We start from the raw sequence: 27,034 nt of genomic DNA on the forward strand, positions 1-27,034 counted from the left end.
GAAAAATATCTGTATCAGGGATATTTACTAAAATGAGAATTCAAAGTGAACTCCAGTGAATTTTAATTTGAAGCCCAAGTAGCCAGAGTGAAAGCACAGCTGATTTAGATCATTTAGATCATTCCCTTTTATTCCAGAAGTTTGGTCCTTAAGGGGTTAAAGGAAGTGTAAACATTAGATGACTCTTTTCAGGAAGTGTTTAGGAAGGCGGTGTAAGGGACATGCAGGGAGCTGTGATTAGAGCTGGGAATTGAGCAGGGGCATGATCTATACACCAATTAAGCTGAAGTTGTTTCGGTGACTATAGTGTCCCGTTAAATTTGAAGTTCACTTTTAATTTTCAGAAGTTCTTTAGTTATGTATGCATATATCATTACTATTTATAATTTTATTACTTATGTTATATACATGGTTACCTATTGTTTCTCAGGTAACTGTCTATATCAGTGGTTCCCAAACTGTGAGCCGCAAGATATTTTCCCGGTGCTATGATAATAGCACTGGGAATTGTGCCTCCCTCTCCCCTGCCGGCTCTGCAGGAACAGAGGGGATATCAAAGATCTCCCTCTCCAGCCTGCTTGGAGTGTAATGCTGGCAGGTGGCAGGAGAGGGAGAGAGGACCCGGGGGAGCTCTAACTTGCAGCTCCACTGGGTTCTCCTCTCGCAAGCTCGAAGCGTTGCCGCGGCTCCTGAGGCGACCACCATGGATTGCAGGAAATGTCGCCCCTTCCAGGCAAAGGTAAGCAGAAGGGTGGATGTTAAAAGTACCCCATACCACACACTGCTCTCCCCAACACACACACACACACACTGCCCCACATACACAAACACATTACCCCCATACACATACACTGCACGCATACATACAATTGCCCCCATACACACACACACTGCCCCATACACAAACACATTACCCCCTATACACACACACACTGCCCCATACACATAATTGCCCCCCTATGCACACAATTGCCCTCCCCATACAAACACACACACTGCCTCCCATACACACACACACTGCCCCCCCTACACACAATTATCCCCCATACACACAATTGCCCTCCCCATACACTCACACACTGCCCCCTATACACACACTGCCCCCCATACACACACATTTCCCCCCCCCATACACACACATTTCCCCCCCATACACACACACTGCCCCTCCATACACACACACTGTACCCCTCACACACTGCCCCACACACATTATACCCCTCACAAACACACTGTACCCCTCATACAACTTGCCTCCACACACACACTGCCCCCACACACACACTGTACCCCTCACACACAAGCTGCCCACATACACGCACACTGCACCCCTCACACACATGCACACTGCACCCCTCACACACACACTCTACCACTCACACACACACACACACACATATTGCACCCCTCACACACACTACTGCCCCTATCTCCTTCTACAGCCCTTTCCCAGCAGATCCCAGGTAAGTTGTCAGATTGGTTTTAAACAGTTTTACTACTCACTCTGGGAGGGCCTGTAGTGGTTATTGTGCTTGGATTATTTCTTTAACCCCTTAAGAACCAAACTTCTTGAATAAAAGGGAATCATGACATGTCACACATGTCATGTGTCCTTAAGGGGTTAAAGGGACACTATAGTCACCCAGACCACTTCAGCTCAATTAAGTGGTCTGGGTGCCAGGTCCCTCAGGTTTTAACCCTGCAGATGCAAACATAGCAGTTTCAGACAGCCACTAGAGGCGCATCTGCGACGCTGGAGGCATATTATGCCTCCATCAGAGGGAGCTGATGTTGGCGGGGGAGGAGAGATCACCAGCGCCGAGGGAGCCTGGCACTGGAATAAGGTAAGCTGCTGAAGGGGTTTTAACCCCTTCAGCGCCATGGGAGGGTGACCCTAAGGGCGGGGGCACCCTCAGGGCACCATAGTGTCAGGAAAACCACGTAGTTTTCCTGACACTATAGTGATTCTTTAAATAATCTACCAGTGCCTTTCCCAAGATTAGGTTCTGGATCTGTGCTTGAAGGGCAAGCATTTCTGCCGAACAGGGGCCAAGTGTATACCGCTGCATGGTACATATATACAACCTAGACATTTTTTTTTTTACTTGGGGCGCCTTGGAAAAATATTAAAATATTAAGGGCGCCTTGAACCTAAAAAGTTTGGGAACCACTGGTCTATACTGTATGTTGCAATTATAGGTATAACTAGATCCATTCTTTCACATTTTGCAGTAAGTTTGTGAGTCTGCAGTCCTAAATATAGCTGCAGATTGTTTTTACACAAATTATAAATTAGGTGGTAAAGCAAATTTAGATTTTACTCTCTCATAACTTATGTGTGTTGCAAACATTAAAATTGTCCATCACAAATTATTCTTAATATTTTCTAACCAATGAACAAAAGTAAAAAAATGTTTAACGTGTGCTTCTACAATTCCACTTAAATTGTGATAAGTGTGATAAACGGTGACAAGTGTTGTGTGTGTAGGTATCACAGAGCTCCACATCAATAAAGCTCACAGTAAAGTACATTGTCTAAGAGTATATAATAAAGCTCAATTTCCATACATCTCACATTAAAGAGCCTTAGATCAGAAATTTGCCTAAAATCAATGGACTTGCACCCAGCCACACCTACTGCGACAAATGTATTTCTCTATGGTTATTTGAACTGTTAGGAAAATATTCATTTCATATGATGATAATGTCTTGTAGGGATTAACTATATCCTTCATTTAACTGTATCTCCCCTCACTCCTGTCCCAAACTGAAGAGTCTGTGTCCATTTTGGGTAATTTTACCCACTTACTGACTGACTCCTCTGGCCGGTAATGCCTTGTTTTGTTTATGACCCTATACGTCCTGCAATATGTGAAGTGGCACAAAGGATATCGCTGATTTTCCCAGGTTTGTATATTTATTTAACGTTAACATGTAAAATAGAACTGTCCGTATAACAAGTCATGAAAAAGATAAGAGAGCACAAACTATTTTCTGGAATGCAGAAAATAAATAAATGGATCATTGTAAATTTATTTCACTGTAGCACTGACCGCCTGCTGTTCAAAACGAAGTGTCTTTAAAAGGTTCCTAATTCCTTTGAGAATCAGTTTCTATTAAATAATAGAGATTTTTGTAGATGTGAAATTATTATATTTTTACTTTTTAGTACATATCCTCAAAAAAGGGCAGCTTCAGGATCTTTATGAACTATTTTATAATTAATGGATTAAGGATTATGACGCTAATAGGTTAAAAACTCTTCCTTTGAAGGAACACAAACACTACAGCCCCCTATAGAATGCTTTGGCAACTGGTTCTTCTGGGGACACGCGGGTGTCTTCACTGAGCGAAGTCAGGCTGATCTAGGATCGTGATCAGACAATGAGCACGGCACGGTCCTGCTTAATTTAGTGGAGCCACTTGATTCATAAAAATATTCCCAGGCAAGTCTCCAGAAAAGTGAGCCCTTCCAAAGTGCTTTCATTGGTTGGTTTACAAGCCATCCAATCAGAGCGCTATAATGAGAATTCAAAGTGTGGAAAAGTTTTTATAAAGGCTTTGCTCGCCTTGAGCTCATAGTTTGTAAGCCCTCATGGGGCAAATATGGATCTATATTTTTTACATCATGTTTTTCACTTATTCATCAGGCTTTTAGTAAATCTGATGGTGGTATAAGGGAGGTCTAAAACCTCCTTCATAGTAATATGGTAGTGATATTGACTCCTATAGGCTTTTTTAAACTTTAAACTTTTTTGATGTTGCAGCTGGTTAGCTAGTTCTGTTTTTAAAATCTAATCCTGAATTTGAGGCACTTGGGCCCACATTTTAGCTGTTGTGTAATGTTCAGTCTGGCCAAAATCCGGAATAAAGCCTTGTCTGCAAAACCTGGGCATTGTTAAATAGTGTGAACAATGTCCGAATTTTGCAATCTGAATAGCCCCATACAGCGCCAGATGCTTTTGCCCCGTTCGGTACAGGGAATGTCCTGATTTTGTAATCTGAATGGCCCCATACAGTGCCGAATGGTTTTGCCCCGTTCGGTACAGGGAATGTCTGGATTTTGCATTCTGAATTGCTCCATAGAGCACCGAATGGTTTTGCCCTGTTCGGTACAGGGAATATCTGGATTTTGTAATCTGAATGGCCCCATGCAGCAGCGGATAGTTTTGCCCCGTTCGGTACAGGGAATGTCCTGATTTTGTATTCTGATTGGCCCCATACAGCACCGGATGGTTTTGCCCCGTTCGGTACAGGGAATGTCTGGGTTTTGTAATCTGAATGGCCCCATGCAGCAGCGGATGGTTTTGCCCCGTTCGGTACAGGGAATATCTGTATTTTGTAATCTGAATGGCCTCATGCAACAGCGGATGGTTTTGCCCCGTTCGGTACAGGGACATTTGGACTTGTGTGAATAACTGTTTGTTTCACCAGGATGTGTCACCTTCAATGAAGTCCTTGTCAAACTTGACAAATAAATGTCTACAGGCACCCACCTTGGAATAAACTGTGCCTGTCACTTTCTGTGGCTCCATTACTGTTATTGTATTTAAAAATATAAACATTATTCATTAACCCCTTAAGGACACATGACATGTGGGACATGTCATGATTCCCTTTTATTCCAGAAGTTTGGTCCTTAAGGGGTTAAAGTGCGAATTGTCTGGATTTCAAAGAGAATTTTAAAATCCAGATAAAAACACATTAATTGAAAACACAGCAGACAATGTTTTCTAGTTCAGCCTCAAATGATTACACTATAAATTCCTAATATAGTGCTCAGAGAGTCAGCTTTTTAAACAGTGTCTAATACCATATCTGCCTCTTGTTTTGGTCACTTCGACTTGTTCATTTGCTTCACCAATAAGTGCGAAAAATTATCAAAAGGACTGTAAATTGTTGGACAAATTCCTGATTAAGAGGATTGTTTATTAAACTTTGAATTTTAGCAAAACTAAGGCTAACATCTCGACTGTGTCTATGAATGAGTTGTGAAATATTCACAGCAGCTGTTTGCGTCTCATTTGTGCCTTTAACCCCTTAAGGACACATGACATGTGTGACATGTCATGATTCCCTTTTATTGCAGAGGTTTGGTCCTTAAGGGGTTAAAGAATGGATTGAGTAAAATTCACAGCTTAGTGAATAACCCTGCATGTGAGTACATCGCAATTTATTAATCTATTTGTTTATTTTATTTTGTTTAAAGTGCTGTGAAATGTGTTGGTGTAATAATAATAATTCTACAATTAATCCTATAAATAAAGATAAACAAATTATCCAAATTATTTAATATATTGAAAGTGTTTTCTAGTTTATGTTCCCTCTGTCTAAATAAATGGGCATAGTGACCCATATAATAAGTAATAAGTGTATGCTCACAATGTGATGAATTACTACAGATTGTTATAGTTACAGCTTTGTACAATGATTAAGAAGATACATTGTATCCCTCTATCTGACTAAGTCCAGTGTCCAGCAGGTGGCGCTGTGCCTCCTGTCCCGCTCCCAGCATGGGTCTGCGCTGTTTTTCCCCTCTGCAGATTTTGGAAAGTGACAAGTGAAGGGGGGTGTTGAGAAAGTTGAGAGAGAGGGAGGCAGAGGGAGAGAGTAAAAGCAGCTCCGATCTCTCAGAGCCTGTTGGAAAGGAGGACAATCTCCTGCTTCTATAAACTCAGCCGTGAAGAGCAGGAACAGAGAGAGGGACCCCCAGGAACTCTCAGAGACCCCCAAACTCACACCAACAAGAGGCACAGGGGCATCCCTAGGAATAGGGGGTCCTGCGGATGATTTACAGATCCAGAGGAATGTACCCGGACACGGGCAGGCGGAGATGCCCCTGGACACTCACACTCACACTCGTGGCTGTCCTGCTGGAGATGGGGAGACACCAGGCTCAAGGTAGGACCTTGCTGCTAGTTTTTGGGGGGTCTTGTTGGTGTGTGAGCGACCCTGTTCACTCCCTCCTCTGTGGCTGGAGTATGTTAAGAGCTCTCTGTACTGGGTCTCCTGGGGAGAAGGAGAAGAGGCCACTCATGTGAAAGGGGGTCACTCACATTAAAGGGGGTCACAGACAGACTCTTGGAAGAGATGGGGAAAGGATCACTCCTGTGAACGGGCAGTAGTCACATGAAAGGGAGGCACTCTGAGCTTCTGGGAAGTTGGAGTAGGGACACTCACATGATAGGAGTCAATCACAAGGAAGGAGTCACTCACATGTAAAGGGGTCAGTCACAAGCTCCTGGGTGACTAAGAAGAGGTCACTCACAATGAAGAGGGTAATATACCTGCCACTCACATTGAGTGGGTTAAAGAAAGGGTCACTCACATGATACTGAGTTAGATGGGGAAAGGGTCACTCAAAGGTTATTGATTAAGATGGAGAAAGGGTCACTCACAGGATGCTGAGTGAGATTGAGAAAGGGTCACTCACAGGATATTGAGTGAGATGGAGAAATGGTCACTCACAGGCTATTGAGTGAGATGGAGAAAGGGTCACTCACAGGATATTAAGTGAGATGGGGAAAGGGTCACTCACAGGATATTGAGTGAGATGGGGAAAGGGTCACTCACAGGATATTGAGTGAGATTGAGAAAGGGTCACTCACAAGATATTGAGTGAGATGGGGAAAGGGTCACTTACAGGATATTGAGTGAGGTAGAGAAAGGGTCACTCACAGGTTATTGAGTGAGATTGAGAAAGGGTCACTAACAGGATATTGATTCAGATTGAGAAAGGGTCATTCACAGGATATTGAGTGAGATTGAGAACGGGTCACTCACAATATATTGAGTGAGATGGGGAAAGGGTCACTCACATGATATTGAGTGAGATGGGGAAAGGGTCACTCACAAGATATTGAGTGAGATGGGGAAAGGGTCACTTACAGGATAATGAGTGAGGTGGAGAAAGGGTCACTCACAGGATACTGAGTGAGATTGAGAAAGGGTCACTCACAGGATATTGAGTGAGATGGGGAAAGGGTCACTCACAGGATATTGAGTGAGGTGGAGAAAGGGTCACTCACAGGATACTGAGTGAGATTGAGAAAGGGTCACTCACAGGATACTTAGTGAGATTGAGAAAGGGTCACTCACAGGATACTGAGTGAGATTGAGAAAGGGTCACTCACAGGATATTGAGTGAGATGGAGATATGGGGCCCTTCCCGGCTTGTAAGGGAGATGAAGTAGATGACCCTCACAGGAAGTAGACTAAATGCTCTAACTATGGAGTGCACACTCACTTTTTAGTCTCTCACTCGTACTTAGTTATAACAGTCGCAAACTGTATCACACCATCATCACTGCAGTCTTCATATTCACCTATCATAGCATCTCACTCCATTGCTGTCCCCACGTTCACTCACACTCAGACACAGATCATCTAACTTGTTATAGTATTCATAAACTCGACTTTATTTAGCAATATTTGGGATATTTGTCTTTCTCTGTCACTTGCTATAGCATTCTGGGTGCAAAATGAATGTGCTGATATTATTTAATGTCTGATGGTATGTAGTTTCTATACTTTTATTTTATTATGTATATATTTATACTCATGCCAACTATGTGTCACGCTGGCTCGTTACAAGCTTCACAATAATGAATAACGAGGGTGTACCCAGCCATAATTGCTTAAAGTAAATGTTTTTGGCAGAAGACGAGCTTGTTTGTGGCTGCCTGTCTTCCTCAGGTCTACTCGTTGGAGTAGCAATGATTCCCATGTTCTGTTTGACTGACCCCCAAGTCCTCCTGCGGCTCAGAGTACGATATCAGGATTGCTGAAAGAAAAATAAATATTTAGCTGTTGTGACTTGCAAATCCCATTAAGTACAGATCTTTCTACCAGGCCCTGAGAATGGACAGGAGCACCCATGTAAATGTATCACATGTCTATCATGTTTACTATGTATAATTAACACCCCTCTCATGTATCAGATATGGAAATTTCCCAATAATTTTGCTGTTGGAGTACTCGTGGACACAGCTCCCATTACCAGGGGTCACATACCCCATTAGTTCCTTTGATTCTCTTACCCCAGGACCAGCAGACCCCAAGCCATGTCCCCATGCATACACTGTGCATTGAGCGGTCTTGGTGACAAAGATAGATGGGATATCCATTTATCATTAACTCCGCTGCTCTCTTTGTTGATTGTCAGCAGCAGTCCTGATAAGTCTCCAGTAGCTAGTATTATTTGCATTAGACAATCGAGCAGTGAAAAGCTTGGCTGATGAGCTGTATTTAACACTATTGTAATGCATACTTAATGGAAGAGATCCCCAAACACTGAGCCAAGCTCCAGGTTAAAAGCTAAAATGGAGGCTTTAGGCATTTTGCATCTCGGTGGGATACCCTTCACTCTGAGCTAATGCACAATAACGCTTTAAGCCCCCAGCTGAGCTATTCTTTGAAGACTTTAACCCTTTTTATCTGGGGTGGAAGCTAGCATTGCTTTTTATCAGTGTTTCGTTGGATGGAATATATTAACACCATGAGCTATTGAGCTACTTCTCAAATGTGCCTTTACTGGAAGTCCAGTCCTTTTAGTTCCCAAATTACCGCATAACTTTCTCCTACCCTGGTATTCTTAGTTCTAGGAGCTCAGGGCATTTGGTGTTAATTGTTATATCACAGAGCTCTACAGCAGTGTAACCATTGAGTAGGGCTCTACGCTACATCTCACGGAATGTGCAGTGTGTATAAGTGTATGCGAGAGTTCCACAGCAATAAATCGCACATCAATGTGCAGTGTTTAAGAGTGTGTCACTGAGATCCACAGCAATAAACCGCACAGGAATGTACGGTGTATAAGAGTATGTAACTCAGCTCCTCAGCAATAATATTAGCAGTACTGAGTTCCACAGCAATAAACCGCACAGTAATGTACAGTGTGTAAGAGTATGTAACTCAGCTCCTCAGCAATAAAATTAGCATTACTGAGTTCCACAGCAATAAACCGCACAGTAATGTACAGTGTGTAAGAGTGTGTCACTGAGATCCACAGCAATAAATCGCACAGTAATGTGCAGTGTGTAAGAGTGTGTCACTGAGATCCACAGCAATAAATCGCACAGTAATGTGCAGTGTGCATGAGTGAGTAACTGAGATCCACAGCAATAAAGTTCACATTAATGTGCAGTGTGTAAGAGGGTATAACTGAGCTCCTCAGCAATAAAATTAGCATTACTGTGCGGTATGTAAGACTGTATAACTAAGCTCCACATTAAAAAAAACTCAAATTATCGTACGATGTGTATGAGTGAATAACTGGGCTCACCAACAATAAAATTAACATTACTGTGCGATGTGTAAGAGTGTATAAATGAACTCCTCGGCAGTAAAATTCACATTAATTTGCTGTGTGTAAGGGTGCATAACTGAGCGCCACAGTCATAACATTTACAATAAAGTGTGATGTGTAAGGGTGTAAAACTCCGCTCCACAGCAATAAAACTCACAGTAATGTGTGTACTTTAAGCTATAGTAAATGTGTCACTTGCTGTGTGTAAATACAATACTTGGTTGTTTTGCTAACTGACTTACCAATTATGTAAATGTTTCCCAGTAAATGGTGCAGTAAAATGCAGTTGATGAATCCCCTCCCTCTAATGACCCCCTCCATTTACAAACTGCATAAAATATGTGCTGGGTTTTAGAACTATTGACGCGTGCAATCTCTCTGGCGATGATGAGATTACTTTTTTTTTGTTCTGGGCTCTCTTTAATATATATTTATGTGTAATTTAAGCTTAATTCATTCTAATAAAGAATGTTGAATTCAGCAAGTGTGTCCCAGTGAGTGTGGCCGAGGGTGGCTCAGAATTTCCAGTCAATGATAAATAATGCCTTAAACATTATTTTTTTTCTCCAAAACATTGTATTGTTTTACATGAAATTGAAGGACATAATGGTTGTCTTTGTTACAGTTCAGAACATCCTAATAAGTAGCATAAAAGACAAATGTGGGATTAAAAATAACCTGGTCCCTTCATTGCCCAAGTTGGGGAAATATTTGGAGTGAAAGCCTTACGCAAAGCGCCTGCAACGAGTACCAGTTAGTGTAATGAAATGTTTTGTAAATAAGAGCCTTGTGATGAGGATCTAAAGACTTAAGAAGGGTCTTCCAAAAACTATAAAGCTGAGTTTTATTGTTGTATTTGTGATTTTGGATAAATGAACCTCTCGACTGCCAGTGGTCCATGCACATGATATAGGAACATGGGATCCAACCTTTCTGTTGAGTTTTAAAAGTTGTGCTGGTTTGACTTGCTTCAGATCCCCAATTACTGTGACTGTATTACACCATAATTTAATCTAAATTAAGTTGTTATGGTGTCAGGAGGTCCCTGGTTCTGGCTTAGCTCTAGGGGTTAAACCATTGACAAACAGTTTAACCCCAAAGCCTTTTTAAGAGCACCATTTTGCTATGCCCTCTCCAATATCTGCTTTCTAAAAATCTTAAAAATGGAAGCATCGGACTGATGTCTGATTGGCCTAGATCGGTCAGCTGATGCTTTAAGCCAGCTCCATATTCGAATGGGGAGCTGGAGGATCCCTTTCCCAATGCCTTAAAATAAATCTCTTTCATATGAAAAAGTGCACATGTCAAATTCACATTTGTATTTCTTTCCTTTTAAGAATTTATTTGCGAAAAAAACAACTCATTTTTATAGAAATTGGAGAATGATAATAACTACAGGAGGCTGAGTGGACCATTTACAAAAACAAAACCGTGTTTGGAATGGTTTCTTTGTGTGGTCAGCCAATAAAAATCCAGTAAGGATTCAAACCCTGGTCTATAACCAGAAAATACGAAGATGAGAATGAACGAATGTCTGCCTCCTGTCTGCTAAAAAATGCAGAGCTCCTAAAGCAATGGAACTAAAAACAGGCTAGTCCCAAAATATATAATCCTACGTGAATAAATATGCCTTTTTTATCCATTCATCTTGAATTGAAGAATTATTGTCGTTTGAAGTCCAATACACCTTTGCCAGAGCCCCATGTAATGGCAAGCTACAAATATTGCAGATGCTAGCTTTAGATCGCCCATCCAACTGTGGATTTTGGTCAATTTTACAATGTTCCCACTGATCTTACAGTCTAATGGAAGTAAGATTCCTGTGGGGTTTAGACCCCAAACAGCAATTGTGATAAGTCAACAACCTACTCCTAACCTAAAATGGTCGATTTTCTAACTTATTTACTCTGGTCTTAAAGGAACACTGTAAACACTATAACAACCTTTTCTTTTTTTAAGTTGTTATAGTTCCATTATTCGTATTCCCTGTGTTCTTCCCCCCGAAAATGTAACATGTTAATAATTTAAAGGCTTGGAAGTGTGGCTTCTAGACATGGCTCCAACCCCTTTGAGTAGGAGAGCTGGAACTGTTGCTTCCCAGCACTTGTACCAAGGCATACCATGCGCCGTACTTTCACTGTCTATCATAGAGAATCATTGCACGCAGTAATTCTCTATGGCTTAATCAAAGTCACATCACAGCATGGTCTCCAATGCTCCTTTATGAGAATCATTGGATTGGACCTTCATCCCGGTAGGCACGCCTCCATGATGACATCACTTGAGGCGGATCGGGCGGCAAGCACCTGGTGAGACTCGGCATTGGAGAAAAAGTGAGTAAAATAACTCTCTTTAATTCTGCAAGTCTCTTGCCAAATGTAAATAAGTTACTGCTGATGAAATTGTGCACAGAGTAATTGTCATGTTTTGTGACTCCTTTTTCAAATATAAAACTATAAAATAATTAGGTAATAGATTATTTCAAAAGATCTGCTAAATATTGGCCCTTTTTTACTTGTGTTATGTTGTTAAGTATTGGTTTTTTTTGTTAATTAGCAACTATGTTATGTAAACATGTTATTTAAGTATCATTTAAGATATTTTTTATCAGTGGTTGTTGGTCAAATATTTGGGGGGTTTTGTTTGGACAATATTTAAGTTTTTCAGCTTTATCAGCTTTGGAATTGGACTTATCATGTGCCTTGAAAATCAATAACTGGTCATTACAAATGCCCTGTTTAAATATATCATTTCTCAATAATAGAAGCTAACCAATAGGACATGGCATTTTAATAGATTAATATTGTACATCCATTTCACAATGTATCTTTTCTAACCGCTGACCGTTGTCTAACTGTTGTGTAAATGTAAAATGTTTTGCTTGTTAGGTATTTTTTTGTAATGTATATGCATGCATACCTTTTTGTGGTGATAAGTTATCTTGAAACATACGCTTTAGTTAATTAAGTGCACAACAGTCATATTATCGGACTGCTTGGATATATACGACCTTTGTTCTATTGGTTTGTTAAATGTGATAGACTCTGCAATTGCTTTATTATAATTGGTGAATTTTGTTTGTTTTTCTTAAAGGGAGCTTAATTTCACAGCCTTCAAATTTTTCATTGGTAGCTGCTGTCTGTTTGGCAGCAAAAGTGTTAATGACAGATATAAGAGAAATAGCGTGTGGTTGGATGTTAAATGAGATGTTAAAATAAATATGTGCGTAATTAGTTTAAAAGATTCCGTTTACATGTATACAGTGTCGGATAATTAAAAAGGCAGTAATGAAGTCAAATGTTCTTGTATTCCTAACAAAATAAATACTCCCGTTTCTGAGATAGCATTTCTTTTTTCTCGTGTAACTTGCGCCATGCCCCATATTTATTTGGGCTTCTGCTAATTCTATAGGGTTCTGGGTTTAACTATTTAGGTGCTGCAGAGGTTAACAGAGTACATTTCACCTACAAATACACCCCAATATGCACTCGAAAAAGGTCAAGACCCGTTTTGAAGTTTGAGAAAAGAAAAGATTTCGATTTTTCGGAGCGTGTTTTCCGAGAGTCTGGTGGGCAGTATTGAACTGCTGCTAAGCTGTAATTTAAAATCACACCTTGGGAAACTTTTCCCAGAGAGTATTCATTGTTTACAGTATCAGTGCGATACAAAGCTCTCTGTCTATCCTAGGCTTAATCTAATTAGCAGGCCTTTAGGTAATACACTGTTATTTGTGGTATGTATTAAGTACATTGCAGAAGTCACTTGCTACAGTCCCTGTAAATAAAAGCAACCTATATAGTTATTATTTGTGAATTCCTCTCGTTGCTCTTTGCAGATCACTTGGGTGCTATGCGCGCAGTTATAGAGCGTGGCGATATGTGTTGTCCTCACAGGATCATCTGTGTTTTCAGTTAACCGCCAAAACCGAACTGCAATTAAAACGGCTAATTGGATTTGTCGTACATCTGTACATCAAACAGGAATATACAATTCATATGCGGAACTAATAGAAAACAAGTCACATCCATATTTTTGGTTGTGCACATCTGTTGTAGAAAAAAAAAAAAAAAAGTATTTTTTTCTTTAGTTTTTTAAGTTTTTATGTATAGAAGAAATTCTGTGCAGGATATAGAGACATGTTTGTGGAGTTCTAAATGCTGTGTTAATTATGGTCAGGATTATTCAATAAAACTATAGATTGTGGGGAAATTGTAAAAAAAAAAATAAAATATATAGACAAATGTAGCTCAAATCAGCTGTCATGGAACGATTCTTTACCCTAGCTATATTTCCATTTCATCTACGTTGACCTGGAATTTGCAGTTACCGTGTCGTTCTCCAGACTTCCCTGTTAAATCACAATACATTGTTTCAAAAATAGTATATTTTGGCATGATAATATTGGTGCAGATTTATTGGTGTAAGTCCTGCGTGTATGCATGCCCATGTCAAAGGACCCCAGATAGTTGAGTCCTAAGCCCCCTATATTGAGAAACCTTAGAGAAAAGGAATTCCCCGGACACAATAGACTAACAGAGGCGCGTTGATGACTGAACCCGGCTCATGCCCGCTGACTGCTGTACCAGCCTCCGCAACAGACACCAGACTAACTCTGCACCTGGAATTCTAACCTACATTCCATGGAGTCCCCCTGCTACCGTAGGCGCACTGGGCTTAAACAATAGGGAGACACCTAGGCAGAGTGTAATGTGAGAGTGCTATGAATGATGGCGAGACAGAGGGGTTTCCTTTCGATCACCTTTAAGTGCCCTGTTTTTATTTTTCTCGATTATTGTTGATTGTTTTTTTTGTGACAGGTATCTGTTTTTATGCCATACTCATCTGTACTACAATGTTCAATGACATATATTTCTGCATTACCAAAATGTGTGGACGCAACCCACATCAAAAATAAAGAATATATATATATTTTTTTTAAATCGTAGTTTTCATCTTATTCTTTACTTTTGATGTGTATACACTGTCCCGGGGGATTCCATTGTAGGTGATCATGTGATATGTGGGTGCCTGTTGTCTTTTCTTGTCTAACCCCATTGTGCTGATTGCTTTATCACAAAGTTGGTTTCTGTTGGTTTTCCTGTTGCTTTCTCAATATCCTTTGTTGATTATTTAGTTCTCATTGATAAATTAAAAATCAATCGTGTCCTTCTTTTCCCATCGTTCTCTACCAGCAGATCACGGGGTATGTAGTTTACCAAACCGTTGTTTACCATCCTTCAATACCATAACCCTTTCTTAGGTTTATTTGATATTCCTATGGATAGAAATATAGATAAGGGCCTTCTCCCACCCAGATTTTGCAAAGAACAGCTGGGACCGGGCCACGGGTAACTGCTGCATGAAGTATATTACATATAATTGTAAAAGTTGAAATTTTCACCTAAACCTTTCTTTCCACAAATAATTTTCAAACAATATAGGAAAATATCTAATATTATTGTCATCTTAGCTAAGTTTGGTTTGGTTTATCACTGGAGACTCTGTCTTCCATAAGAGTTTCAAATCCTTATAGAGAGCTACAGTAGAGGTCATGTGATGTCAGCAGCCAATCAGAGCTTGTTATTTGCAGATTAGCTCCAAGCATTCCACTGTGCATTATATATATATATATTATACTTTGTTTTTGTTGTGCAAAGGATTGACAGACATGCATACACTGTCACAATAGCATGTATATACCTTTCAACAAGAGTAATAACATGGCATTTGTTAAAGCTGCACAATTTTCATTATGGTATATTATTAGCAGGCCTACATATCTGTATGCTGGCTATAAGCTGAACTATTAGGTGCACACAGTACTGCAAACCAGACATGCGGTGTACACGCAGGGAAATAGTATATGAACACAGGCTTTGTAATTATGAGAATAAAAATACCACTGGAACTGGGTAATCCAGGACCACAACAACTGCATTGCTAAATGTAAAGTTAAGAAAACAGAGGTAAGCAAAACTCATGTGAGCAGGGCAAGTTATAATGGCATCTGTTATCATCAGGTAGGGCTCATAACTGCAGCATCAGGCCTTTACTCAGCCTACCCCCTTGGTTGGGAAGCTCTGGGGCTACTGAGGAAAGTCCTTGGCGGTATAAACACACTGCCACCAGGGTAGGGTACATCTTTGGCCCTGGGCCCATGCAAGAGCCGTTTTCACACCCTTACTGACTCTGGGGCTCAAGGAGACCAAGTCCTTCCCCCGCAGAGGGTAACAGAAGAATTTGTTGAATGGTAGATTTTGCTTTTGGGTGGTCTTACGCAGTCATGGACGGCATGATGGGGCCAAGCCTTGGTTAATTCTCTGCCCAGGTAGGCAGTTCGCATTTTTTTCACCCGGTGGAGGTCTTGCCGCACATTTCCTCACCCTCCTCTGGGTTTCTTCCTGGGGCCCATGTTGATTTGCTGTGACCCGGTCTCGTAATTGCGCATCTTGGCTGGATCACTTGGTTGCTACAGATATCATGAGAGGGCAGTAGCAGAGGTAGAGGGAGCAGCAGAGACCAGGACCAAAGAGGCCCTACTTCCTGAATGCTGCAGATGCACAGGGACAGGTAGATTCCGCCGGGCATCACGATAGTATGTGGGCAATTAGCCAGATGACAATTTTATGATGTACATTGCTCTGCAATGAAAAAAGTATTAATATGTAATAAGAATCATCAAATGAGGCATGTGATATCCAGTCCAAGGAGAAAATTCTACTTCTTTAAGAATGTCTAATTAGCTGTTGTTGGGGTTATGTCCTCTAATGGACTGTAATTCATACTAGACTGGAAAAAAACAGATACAAACATTGAAACATAGATCTTAAATAAGCAGTGGGCATTGGTGCCTTCTACATGGGTTAATATTGAAATACTCATCCAATATGATGATGCAGTGTGACTCCCACATTGTAACAATGAGCAAAGCCTCCTCCAGATAAAGGAATGCAGTTTGTCTTCTGTTATCTAGAAAAATAATGATATTACCTTGTGTTTACTTCCTACTAATAAGTGTTTAAAGCCATCAAGATAAAATTTTAAATAATAATGTCAATGCATGCAATACCAGAAATATAATTTTTTCTGACCCACCTGTGACAAATCAGGCCTCGATTTAATACCGTTGGATAAGGATTTTAAATAATTTCATATTTTAGGATAAACATTTGAAATTATTTAATATTGTGGAAACAAATTAAAATGTTGCGATATTTCAATACTTTTTTATTTATTTATTTATATATATTTATGTTATTTTAATATTTAGAAAAAAAATAATTTAAAAGTTCAGCCAACAATATTAAATCATTTGAAATGCTTATCCAACAATATTACATTGAGGCCAAAGTAGCAACTCTGGAAAACTTGTTAGAAAGTTCCGCTCGACCATTGGTAAGAGATATCACAAAATAAAGCCATGTACGTTCGTAGGTTACTGAGAACATTAAGATAGATAGGGATTTGTCTACATGTAAATTGTGAAGTGAGTCTAGACAACGTTTCAAACTATTTTCCCCATTTACAAATTACCATTCCGGTTTTAAGACTACGATCCCTGATTTCAACCGAAATAAACACGTCTGCATTAATTTGGAATCTGCTGAACATCAAAGCACAGGCAGACTGAATGCATGGGGTGTTCTGGTTAATGTATAACCCCTGTCCACCACAGAGAGACCTGGATGCAGATTTTACATGCAGCGATAAGCAAACGCTCTAAACGTGCCATCTATGTTAGCGTGTTTTGTGCTCAGAAGGAAGAAAATATATATTTTTATCCTTGGAGTAAGTCATATACCACTTACCATACTATACCACCATAATTCTGAAGCTGAAAAAATTGTCTTAAAATATCTTAATGCCTATTATGTAAAAAGCTAGTCCTATTTATTTTTAGACATTTTTTATGGTATCATACCAGCTATGGCTGAGAATGTAACTTATACATTCTTTATAAAATACTGGTCAAGGCACAAAGATTCCAACACAATCCAAAGGTACCATAAGACAATGTAGGGACTACTTTCTCTTATGGACAAGCCTGAGGTTGGCAAAAGGCGAAGCTCCAACGTCAACTTTCGTCCAATCCCAGCAGCCGTCACAAGTGATAACTGTGGGATTCACACATCAATCTATTGAGGCTCCTGTGATCTTACGGGATCCTCTATAGACCTCATCGTTGAACTGACGTGCATGCGCAAGAGTACAGCACTGACGCAGCGTCTGGCAACTGAAGCGCCAGGAGCCGAAGGACCTGCAAGATGGTGGTGGTCGGGAGGGACAGCTTGGGGTAAGTAAAACTTACCTTTCCCTGCACTACACAGTCATCGGACCCAGACCAGAACTGTCACTTTTGGGGGTGTTTGCAAAGTATACAAAGACCCCAGAAACAGCAGATCAGCTTCAATTGTTACAATTTAAACTTCTGCTGCATTGTATAACTCGATGATACACTGTCCATCAGATGCGTGAAAAGTTTTATAGATTTGTCTGTAGAGTATAAAGTGTGATGCATTGATTTCATTTAGAGTGCTTATATGGTCTGCAATCCCTTCTGTAATGTCAGATTTATCTTACTGCTTGTTTTCAGGACTCCCGCGATTAGATTGTAAGCCTGTTTGAATAAGGCCCACTTCACCTCTTGTATCTGTCAATATTGATTTTGTCAGCCAGTGATTTACTGTTATTTACCCCCACTGAACAATTGTAAAGCTCTGCTGAATAAGGTGGCTCTATATACATGATCATGATAACTCGAGAGATAATAATAATTCGGGAGATAAGTGTCAACATTCTGCTACTGGAAGACAAAATATGTGTATTGGCTGTAAAATCTATTGTAGCACATGTCACTAGGGAATGCTTTCTTTTTAAGTCTACACACCCTGTATTGGGGTCACCCAGCCCGAGTATAGGTAAGTAGGTACATAGATAGATAGATAGAATGAAATGATAGAGAGACAGACAGACAGACAGATAGATATATAGATATTAGATAGATGGACAGATAGATAGATAGACAGATAGATAGATACGTGGATAGATAGACAGACAGACAGACAGACAGACAGACAGATAGACAGATAGATATATGTATATCAGATAGATGGACAGACAGATAGATGGATAGATAGATAGACAGATAGATATATAGATATCAGATAGATGGACAGATAGATAGATATCAGATAGATAGACATATAGATAGATAGATACGTGGATAGATAGATAGACAGACAGACAGATAGACAGATAGATATATAGATATCAGATAGATGGACAGATAGATAGATACGTGGATAGATAGACAGACAGATAGATACGTAGATGGACAGATAGATAGATAGATACGTAGATGGATATATAGATAGACAGACAGACAGATAGATAGATACAATCATAGATGGACAGATATTAGATAGATGAACAGATGGAAATATATTTGATAAGTATTTGATAGATAGATTGATGGATGGATATTACCTAGAGAAAGAGATGCTCACGTGGGGAAAAAAAGCAAACCAAAAAGGACGGTGTTACTTTCCATGCACCCGAAATGTTGCCTTTTATTGTGTATTATGCTTTACAAGTTCACAGATGCCCCTTCCCCTCCCCTCCCCCCCTCCCCCCCCTCTCCCCCTCCAAATGTCTGGTAAATTGAGCAGTTTCTGGCTGCTATTTCTGAATCTCTGAATCATTGTGATGTATGTTATGTCACTCAATGCAAGTGATACAAAATGGTGTGTAATAACGCAACACATATCACACTCAACCTGTCAAATATTCCAAAATAAACAACGGCTTGGGGTAGAAGAATTAGTCCATTTATAGATGAAGCAAGCCTTTATATTTCCTTACTCATAACCAAGCGTGCTGCGTTTTTCCATTTCAATGGGTCTAAAGTTAGGCTTTAACTAAAAATAAACTATAATGCAATTCTTCAAAATGACACGCAAAAAAAAAAAAAATGATAGCCGTGTCTCAACACATTGCCCTTTGTGAGAGTAAATGTATCCGGAAACCTTACTGAAGACAAATGAGTTCATTTCATTCAGTCCATTAGGCCGCGCTGCAGAACACGTTGGAACTTTGTAAATTCATGTCAAATAATAATATTGCCGAATGACAAACATGGATATTCGATTCACAGGGTTATTCGTTTAAGATTGTTGGGCATTCACCAGGGAAATCGAACTTTTAGAGTGAAATAGCTGAGCTGGAGACATAGTAGACTTTGAGATTTTTCATTTGGTTAAGCTATTTTGGTCTGTCAGTTGTAATTCCCTTCTAAGTTCCCATCAGTTATAGTTTAGTAAGTAACCCTGTTGCTTCTACTATTTAGGGGATAAAATAATTTGCATTTGGTTTTGCTCACCCCTGATCCTGTGTATTTTTTAATTTCGGTTTTTAGTTTAATTTTACACATTGGGATGCACTAAAAAGAAATAATTTTATTAATCCGGTGTATAAAGCCTAAGTAACTTTTAGCATTCAAAAAGTTGTGGACTACATCTCCCATAATCCTTTTACAGCTATAAAGCATCAGAGGAGATGTAGTCAACAAAATCTTGAGTGCCGAAGGTTGCTTGCCTCTCTAGTTGATGAGGATGTAAAACGTACTAGAAAGGGGGCATGTCAGCATGGCATGAGTGTATGCCAGGATGACTGGCCAGCCCTGTTTGAACCTGCGCATGCCTTAATGCTTCTATGGTGTTCTGTCAGTAACCAGTAATGTGTCTCATGATGATTTTGCACTGACTAAAATTTGGATACAATTGTAATGTCCAGAATTTGCAGTCCAAAAGGCCCCATAAACAATCGGGCGGTTTCGCCCCATTTGGTACGTGGCCATTTGCAATTTAGGAAATCAATCCAATTATGTTCACTACTGCAGATATATAAAACATGTGTTTGTAAGGTATGAAAAAATAAAGTTAGAAATTCACACAGCCGTGTTTACATTTATTTTGAAACTGGGTACCTGTCAATCATTGTTATAAAATGACACAATGTTTCTGTGTGTCTTATTCCACTGCAATGTGTGCCTTTCCTGTGCCTTGACTGTACTGGATTTGGCATGATTTGCTTAATCCTTTATATTATTTTAAAAGAAACTGGATCATGCCAGGACAAAAAAAAAGTTAACACAAGTTATGGGTGATTTTTTTACTAATGGTATGATTTCCAGAAAATCTATGACTCCCCTTTAAAAGTAAGAGCGGATTTTTACATCCATGTTTTTATAGAATTTTATCACAATAACTTCCTTTTGATAATTATATTATTTGTACAACCAATAACTTTTAATCTACAACAGAAAAAAAATATTACAAAAAAATATTGAAAAAAATATTACAAGGTATTTTTTTTTTTTTTAAATTCTTTATTTTAGTTGTGCACAGAAATAACAAGTAGCCTCAATGCGCCACAACAGCGACATCAGGGTAAAACGGTAAACAGTTGCATTACAGGGTGTGGCACAGATTAGTCAGGCACATTTTTTAAATGAATATCGTTAGTACAACAGTTTGGTGGCTCGTTTTGTTAAGTAGGTTAGTAGAAAGCGCATGTCAGGAAAGATTATTCAGAGGAGTGATAAAGTAGTGAATAAACAGTTTATGCACCTTTTCTGTGTTTTTTATCCGGCTTATCTAAACGTTGATAATATCTAAGTTAAGGTAGAGGGGGCCAGTAGTAATAAAAGCAAACGTGTTTATGTTTACAAGTTAGGTTTGTATCATGGCTTGTTATGCCGTATATTGTGGCATGGTTGTCGGCAGGGTTTGTGATGCATAAAATTATTAATTACTAACATGCCGGGCTAAACAATGCCATGAGGCTTAAGACCCCAAAGGAAAATATATACTGTTGATACATTAGCTTGTTAACTTAGTAGACGTTAAATTGAACATGCTGTTTAGTCATGCCTAGAGTGTATGAGCATATAACACTTAGCTAGCCTAAGAGAAGATCTAGACAAATGAGATATAAGTAGAAAGACTAGGTATATGCTAGCTGGGTCGTCGCTGTATCCACTGACATAGATGGAAGTCCTGCGTTTACATAAACATCCTGACACTTGGCTATAACAATGTGAGAGACTAGAGGTGGCCTAAACAGTTAACTGTAAGGCATGACATGAGAGTATAAGATGAACACTAGATCAGGGTAAAACAGTAAAAACATCAACATTTGTATATAGGTTATATGAGACTTGGAGCGGTTGACTCATCTGTAATTTCAAGAGTCCCGGTCAGCCAACCCCCGCAAGAGGAATTCCACCGTCCCACTCTGGTGCTTGTGTGAGTCTTGGTCGTGGCGTGTGCTCAGGGGGCACCCCGTGTTGTGGGACGTTGTTGGGCCGACTTGGTGTAGTCGCCATTTTGTGCCCGGTGCCTAGCTGCCTCCACTCCCGGTCCAGTGTCACTCCCTTCTCAGGTGAGGTGAGTCCCATCTGGGAGGCCCTCTGCGTGACCGTGTGTCTCTTGCTCCGAGGCCCTCTGCACTTCTGCGCCCTGTTTGCCGTCGTGTAGCACAGTCCGCGGGCCGGTCTAAGCCCAGGGGGTCCTCTGCTTGTCTGTAGGCGTCGCTGCGATATGTGTCTCTTCTGGCTGTATGGAGCGCAGTGTCGGTCGGTGCCGGAACCACGGTGGGGCAATAAGGCTGGCTTGCGTCGGCGCCCTGCTTGGGGGAGTGAGGGCGTTTGGCGGTCGCGCTGTTGCTGGTTCGCTTGATGGGAGTGGGTGGGTGATGCTCGCCCTGTAGTAGTGGGTGGTTGTGGTGAGGCAGGTTGTTGTAGCTTACCCACCAGCTTCCTCCAAAATGCCTTGAAGTGTTTGTCTATTCGAGTGAGTATATCTTGCGAGGTGTCACTGGGGTTGTAAGCACATGAGGTGTCTGCCATCTTAGGGATGTCTCCGTGTTTTACCTCTGGTGGTGTTCCCTTTCTCCTCATACTCTGGGTCGCCACCCCAGGGTGGACCGGGATCACCCCCGCCGGTCCGAGGGGGGGGTAGCAGGGCTTGCTTGTGCAGTGGGCAGCTTCTGGGTGCCTCCAGGACAGGGGAACGGGCGCCTCCCCCGCCCGATGCAGACCAGGCCGCAATGTCGATCGTGGTTTCATCTGGTCCCAATTAGCCCCTTGTATGCCCTCCATCGTGGGTGGCATTAGGGTGTCTGGAAATGCTGTTTGAGTCGCTTGGGTGAGCATATTTTCGCTTGTTTTATCAGGATTTTGTGGGAGCTCATGGAGAACACGACTCTCCGCCATGGTGGCCAGGCCCCGCCCCCCTACAAGGTATTTTTTAAAATTATTATTATTTTATTTCCAACTGCCAAGCCAAACCTTGAAACACACTTGTTGTTTGCATACATCTTTTTCTTTTGCAATTTATAAGAAAAAAAAACAACAACAACAAAAAAATGGTGATTTCTGAGTTTATATTACAGAAAAACATTCCAATTTGCTTAGTCAGTTTAAAAAAAAATGATTTCATTTTTGTTTATCAGCTGTTATCTAATTGTTTAGTAAACAGGTTAAAGGCCAACATAGTATTGATCACTCTGGATACATTCCATCTGTTAACTTAATGTTTTGCCAAGATACCAGATTAACAGGAGTCCATTTAGTAACACCATACAGAAGCCTTGTACTAAACTCTCTCCAAGGTCACGGAGCTATAATCATACTCCCAAGAAATATTTCTATTAACTACTTACTACCTTTTATAAAATAGCAACAATATGTTCCCCAGCGTGCTCTACAACTGACCTTATAGGTCTAGGGAGTATTTTTAATCCCGCACAAAATGATAGCTTGACTTCATTTGCGTAGCTGTGATGTGTGGAATTGTATGTCCTAATGTGTTTTATACCTCACCTCCTATAGACTGTAAGCTCGTTTGAGCAGGGCCCTCTTCAACCCTTCGTTTCTGTAAGTTTTCTTGTAATTGTCCTATTTATAGTTAAAACTTCCCCTCTAATAATATTGTAAAGCGCTACGAAATCTGTTGGCGCTATATAAATGGTGATAATAATAATAATAATATCTAAGTACATAAAATTCTAAATCTCAGTATATAAAATTAGTGCATTTCTGTGTATTTTTGCCCAGAAAGCGTGTGACCTCACAATTGCGTCAGGATTACACACCCTGTTGCCACCTGCCAATGTCACCGACACTCCCTCCATGCCATCTCCATTCCCAAAATAAGGATGGGTATATAGACACAATGTGCGATCGTTAGTTATGTCAGAGCAGTGCAGTGGGAATTATCTGTGCCAGGTTTAATTAATGGTGTCCTTGTGTAAGTCTAGCAATTCCTTTAGCGGGCCAGTGAAATATATTAATTATCGTTTTCACTGTGCAAACTGAAAAAACAAAGACTCGAGTTGTATTTGTCTAAAAATATGCATTTTTTTTCTCCAAGTTTATAATTAAGTTTTAATTTTTTTAGGTAGTTGCTTAAGTTGCTTTAGATAGAGATCTGAAGGCCTCCTTTGACAGGCCCATTGCCTACCATGGACATCCACAACATTGGGCACGTTGACCTGTCAGCCCAGTCAAACATTTTAATTACCTGCTCTGATTAGGTGTTTAACACCTTAGCACAAAGGGTGGGGGGGTTTCAGAATCCATGCTGGAGCTATAATTCACATACAGGCAGTCCTCGGACAGTAAACCACTGTGCCATAGAGAAGATGAGTCAGTCAACACTCTGTCACGCTTCACACATCACTTCTGAGTGTGGGATGTGGCCTACGGATACATGAGATTCCACCCCATCTTATGTCACAGGCTCTGCACCAAACTCAGGCCATCCCTCCAGCCCACTACCCCAGTGTCAGAGATGGTGTAAAGGTAGGTTAACTTGCAGTCTCTGACACAATAAAATTTAATTAAAATTACAGCGCCCAAAAGACACTAATAGAGGTTGTCAATAAACGGAGGTCTGTCAGAAGGCCATACTTACAAGTAAATGACCTAGCTCCCTGCCAGTGGCTTTATTACCTTGTGAGTGTAACAATCCCTGCCTGGTGACTTGTGTTGTGGCATGTATTATTTTAGTAAATGTGTCTCCATGATAGACAATGGCAGCGAGGGCACATCCATAAGTAAATAAAATATAGGCCAGTGTCTTCACTGAGTTTTGGTTCACTTAAAACTTAAAATTAAAGGCCCTATTGTTTTCCCTATTGCAATATTATAATATTGATCTATACTTTGTACTTTAATTTTATTATTATATTTATTGTTTATTAAATGCCAAAATATAAAAAAATTAATGTAAATCCATGAGGGGGAGGGGGCCTGAGGACAATATCCCTGAAGGCTCTCGGGGAGCATTTTCAGACTTCTAGCCTGTTGAACTGTCCCTAAAGCACACAAAGACCTCCTCCCTCTGGCTGACACACTGCACCACCACCCACACCACCACCAGCACAAATCTGTAGATTTTGAGTTTATCCTCACCCCAAAACTATTTGTGGACATCCATGCAAACGTGTGCTAGAGAGTGCATGATCTGAAACAACAAAAAGCCAACACAGGCCATCAAGAGGGAAAAGAAGTAAAAAAATTATATATATATACTCTGATGAGAAAGTTCGGTCTTTTACCTAAAGTACCAAATATCCTTGCACCGGGTTCATCACGTGGCAAATATATTTGACAGTGTTGACAATCCAACATACTGTCATCTGAACATTGCTTGCATTTCCCCATATCCTGCTTGATTTTGCGCACATTTTATTTACACCTGTGTCGAGTGCGCAATCCTGATTATATCCAATATTTGTATGTTTTTACGTCAGTGGTGGGTGCTTGATGTCTTTTTGCCTAGCGGCATGTAGAGTATAAATCTGCCACTAGGGATGATATATCAACTCATGAGTCGGGAATTCACAGAGAGATCCAACCGGCAGGATTTCAGAGTTAAATGATTTTACGATCCTTCAGATCAGTACATCGATAAAATAAAACGATTAAAAGTGTGAATTTCTCAAGAAAAAATAAGATTGTGGCATGTTAGAATTGCTGGTTTGCTGTCGATAATATCCGTATAATCGTTAAGAGTGTTGCACGTGATGTGATAAACACGGGAGAATTGGCGCCAGAAAAATCCTGCCTTTGATTACCACACACCCATAATTATTTTCTTTAATTTTCTGTTATAAATCACAAAAATCTTAGCAAATGATACAGACTCCTGGAATGATGTAGAACACAACTGTACTAATATTTCCATTATTTTTTATGCAACGTTATTTCATAGGCGCAGCTAAACCAAATGCTGTATGAGATGGAATGCAGTCTACTTTTGCAAATTTGCATTAGTTAATTTAACTCTGTGTGTGCCAAGAGTTGCGCTATCTTTCTCACCAACCTGCCAGTGGCATTAAGCTATTACGGGAGTTCTTTTTTAAACTGTTTGATAAACACATTGGATTTATTCAACACCAAGTTAATGAATTGAAAATCTGATTGCAATACTTAGTCCAAACTATCTGAAACGGAGACATTACCCTATAAGGACAGCTGTCTAAATGTTAAAAATAGTTTTTCAGTTAAAGGGACCCTCTACTGACTAAATAAAAAAAATCCATTGTTTAATAAAAACATCTCCAATTAAAAACATGCATGAATTTAATTATATATATTTTTTATTAGGATGTATCTAACCAAACACAGCTTGCAAGAGCTGCAGACCTCTTGTTTGCAGTCCTCCCCTTTTAACCCCGCCCAGACTTTCTGTGACTGTCCAATGACAGACTTCCCAATGCAGCTCAATGAGACGTTTTTACAAAGGAGGTGCTCTGAGAAATTGCTTCCTCTTGATTTTTATGACCTGTATCACAATTAATTTATTTGTTTGTAATACTAACCCATTTAGATAAAAAAAAAGACCCATTGTAAGCCTGAATGTGACTCTTCCCATCTGTGTAAGGTGCTATGCTGTGTACGCTTTGTCGTCCTCTCCAGCACACAAAGGGTTGAATAGTTTATAGAGAGTGGAGGATTACACAACTTCAATGGTTAAACAGAGAAAAAACGGGTCGCAAGAGTATTCTGAGAACGGACAGCAACTGAAATAGCCTGCCCTTCGGTAGGTCCCCGCTCAGAACTCAAGCTGGTTTTAGCTCATCTTGTGCCATTACAGAGAGAACATATCTGAAGCATATCAGACTGGTCCCACCCATACGGGTAGTCCAGATCCGAAATGCCAGCAAGTTCTCTCTGCACGAGAGATACAGCAACCCCAGACGATCGTTTCAGCCTTGTTAGGCATCATCAGTGAGGCATAGCTAATATCTCTCTAGGCACCGTGAGCAAGGGGTCCACGTCTGGATTACCCTTTAAACTTATGGAGAGAAAAAACGGGTCGCAAGAGTATTCTGAGAACGGACAGCAACTGAAATAGCCTGCCCTTCGGTAGGTCCCCGCTCAGAACTCAAGCTGGTTTTAGCTCATCTTGTGCCATTACAGAGAGAACATATCTGAAGCATATCAGACTGGTCCCACCCATACGGGTAGTCCAGATCCGAAATGCCAGCAAGTTCTCTCTGCACGAGAGATACAGCAACCCCAGACGATCGTTTCAGCCTTGTTAGGCATCATCAGTGAGGCATAGCTAATATCTCTCTAGGCACCGTGAGCAAGGGGTCCACGTCTGGATTACCCTTTAAACTTATGGAGAGAAAAAACGGGTCGCAAGAGTATTCTGA

General features: G+C 40.4%; 1 protein-coding gene across 2 annotated transcripts in view; it reads left to right on the top strand.

Annotated features, from left to right (window-relative positions):
- The first annotated feature begins 5,611 nt into the window (after positions 1 to 5,611).
- The window catches only part of ROR1 (receptor tyrosine kinase like orphan receptor 1), a 251,967-nt gene continuing 230,544 nt past the window's right edge, over positions 5,612 to 27,034 (top strand). For both annotated transcript variants that reach the window (XM_063427871.1, XM_063427872.1), the window contains exon 1: positions 5,612 to 5,901. In XM_063427871.1, coding sequence (XP_063283941.1) covers positions 5,787 to 5,901 — 115 coding nt within the window. In that variant the 5' untranslated portion in view covers positions 5,612 to 5,786. The remainder of the gene's footprint in view (positions 5,902 to 27,034) is intronic.

This window comes from Pelobates fuscus, chromosome 7, assembly GCF_036172605.1.
Source record: "Pelobates fuscus isolate aPelFus1 chromosome 7, aPelFus1.pri, whole genome shotgun sequence".
Taxonomy (NCBI): Eukaryota; Metazoa; Chordata; class Amphibia; order Anura; family Pelobatidae; genus Pelobates; species Pelobates fuscus.